This window comes from Aplysia californica, unplaced genomic scaffold (assembly GCF_000002075.1).
Source record: "Aplysia californica isolate F4 #8 unplaced genomic scaffold, AplCal3.0 scaffold00188, whole genome shotgun sequence".
NCBI lineage: Eukaryota > Metazoa > Mollusca > Gastropoda > Aplysiida > Aplysiidae > Aplysia > Aplysia californica.
The window spans coordinates 814,464-816,425 of record NW_004797458.1 but is presented as its reverse complement, the minus strand read 5'-3'; the positions used below and the strand labels follow the sequence as shown (position 1 = coordinate 816,425).

Sequence of the window (1,962 nt, the reverse complement as noted above, 5' to 3'; positions counted from 1 at the left end):
GAAAGAGAGAGAGAGAGAGAGAGAGAGAGAGAGAGAGAGAAAGGGGAGGGGGAGAAGCAACACCAATGCAACTTACCAAAACTTGGCCTAGCACTCTGAGCCCTGGGCGGTCTGTAAAAAAAAGTGAAAAGAAAAACGTTGTAACAAGAGTGATCAGTTTCATTTCATGTCTGGCTCGTACAAAACGAACGTCAGTAAATATTATATTTGACATAATCATATTATTATATTATACCGACTACCAAACGACACTATTGTCGAGGCAGAAATGAGCTTGTTAAGATCTCAGTTGGCATCATAAAGTACGGTCGTAGAGTGCGACCCTTGTTCAAAAGGTGCGACCAGCAAGTTATTGAACTTGTGTACTTGGAGGAAGGTTTACGGCTCTCAACCAGCACAGCGCGGTCCTACTACTAGAACTAGTGATGACGAACGGCAGACCCGAAACAGCACCCTAGAAAATGACTTTCTGTTCTGGAGCCTGTAGCTTGAGAACGCAACTGGTAGGTCCCTAATCTTGTCTTTCCCTCGGTTGTTTTTGTCTTATCATTTTCCTGCACGAACTGATCGTGTTAGTGTGTTGATGTACTCTATGTATTCAAACAAACTCATCCAAACTCTCTAGAATACGCAATAAAGAGAGTTTTTAAAAATCCAGGCGTACCGTTCACATTATAATCTTTCACATTATAATCTATCTTCAGAGTTCTGGAAAGTTGGGAATACGTTCTCAGTTCCATGCGACATATCACTGTGTTGAAACAGAAACAGCATAACCTTAAACTTTTAGTGATGACGCCCCGTTTAAAATTAATGTATTCTAAGTGTAAAGAAGAAATATAAAGACGTCTCATTCTGTATTTGTGCTAAGTGGCAGCAGGAAAACAATTCAAATGAAAAATCTATAGAAGGAAATGACTTCAGTGTAACATTAACTGGAATACTGAAAACAATCACGCCACAAGCAGAAGACCACACTGCGGTGCCCACCTACCCGCTGTGTTTGGTTGTTTTTAGTAGTTTAGTTTTAGTAGAGGTTTTATGGCACTCGCACCTGCCTAAGGTCATATGAGCGTTTGGTTGTTTGGGTGAAGAAAAGCACGTCGACACAATAATGGTCATTTAGTGCTGGGAAAGTAAGACAGACGGAAAGAAACAACAGGCGGGCAAGTAAAGAAGTAGGACCTATCAGTTAATTGCGCCCTTCAACCACCCGCCATTTACACTCAAGTAAGAAAAATTGAGACATGAACCGTACATGTTTTGAGTTATCAAGCGTTTACAAAAACATAACCCAAACAACTAGAAATCAACAAAACACACAAAACTGAACAAACCATGGTCGTTGTAATTAGAGACAGGTTTACAAAAGCTATAGATGTAGATAATTAGAGACAGGTTTACAAAAACTATGCACGTATTCCCATCTTTGATTGAAGTCCGCTTTCTTGAGACATGATCATAAGACAAGCAAAGTCACCAGTGAGACAAACACTCTAAAAATGTAAACAGGAAAGACAGGGCAACCTCAGCAACAATAGACAGACTATTGCTCAGCCTTGACCCAGATGAGCCAGTCGTTTTGTTTGCTTGTTTGTGTGTGTGTTTGTTTGGGAAAAAGAGAAGCACATCGACAGAATAATGCCCATTTAGTGCTGGGAAAACGTAAGACAGGCAGATAGAAACGACAGTGAGAAAGTACAGAAGTAGGACCTAAAAGTGGCGCCCTCCAACCACCCGTTGAGCCGGTCACATTTCATAATTTGCAACAATCTACAGCATAGCAGAGGCCGCATTGTGAGCCGGCCGTGAAACAATGACCAAATCCCGCAGGGACCGTAGGGCTCAATGCTAAAACAAAGGCTTGTAAATCTCATTTTGACTTGTCTGGTGGCCCAATCCAATTGTACAACTAAGAATAAATTAATGAAACATACTGTCTGGCTGCTTACTAGTCCACTC

The 1,962-nt window shown here is 41.2% G+C and overlaps 1 protein-coding gene across 1 annotated transcript in view; it reads right to left on the bottom strand.

The window, feature by feature from the left end:
- Nucleotides 1-1,962, bottom strand: part of LOC101845095 (histone deacetylase 6) — a gene marked incomplete at its 5' end in the record, with an annotated part of 222,441 nt that overhangs the window by 65,141 nt on the left and 155,338 nt on the right. The window contains 1 exon segment of the mRNA XM_005098636.3: nucleotides 77-111. Within this exon segment, the coding sequence (XP_005098693.2) occupies nucleotides 77-111 (35 nt within the window).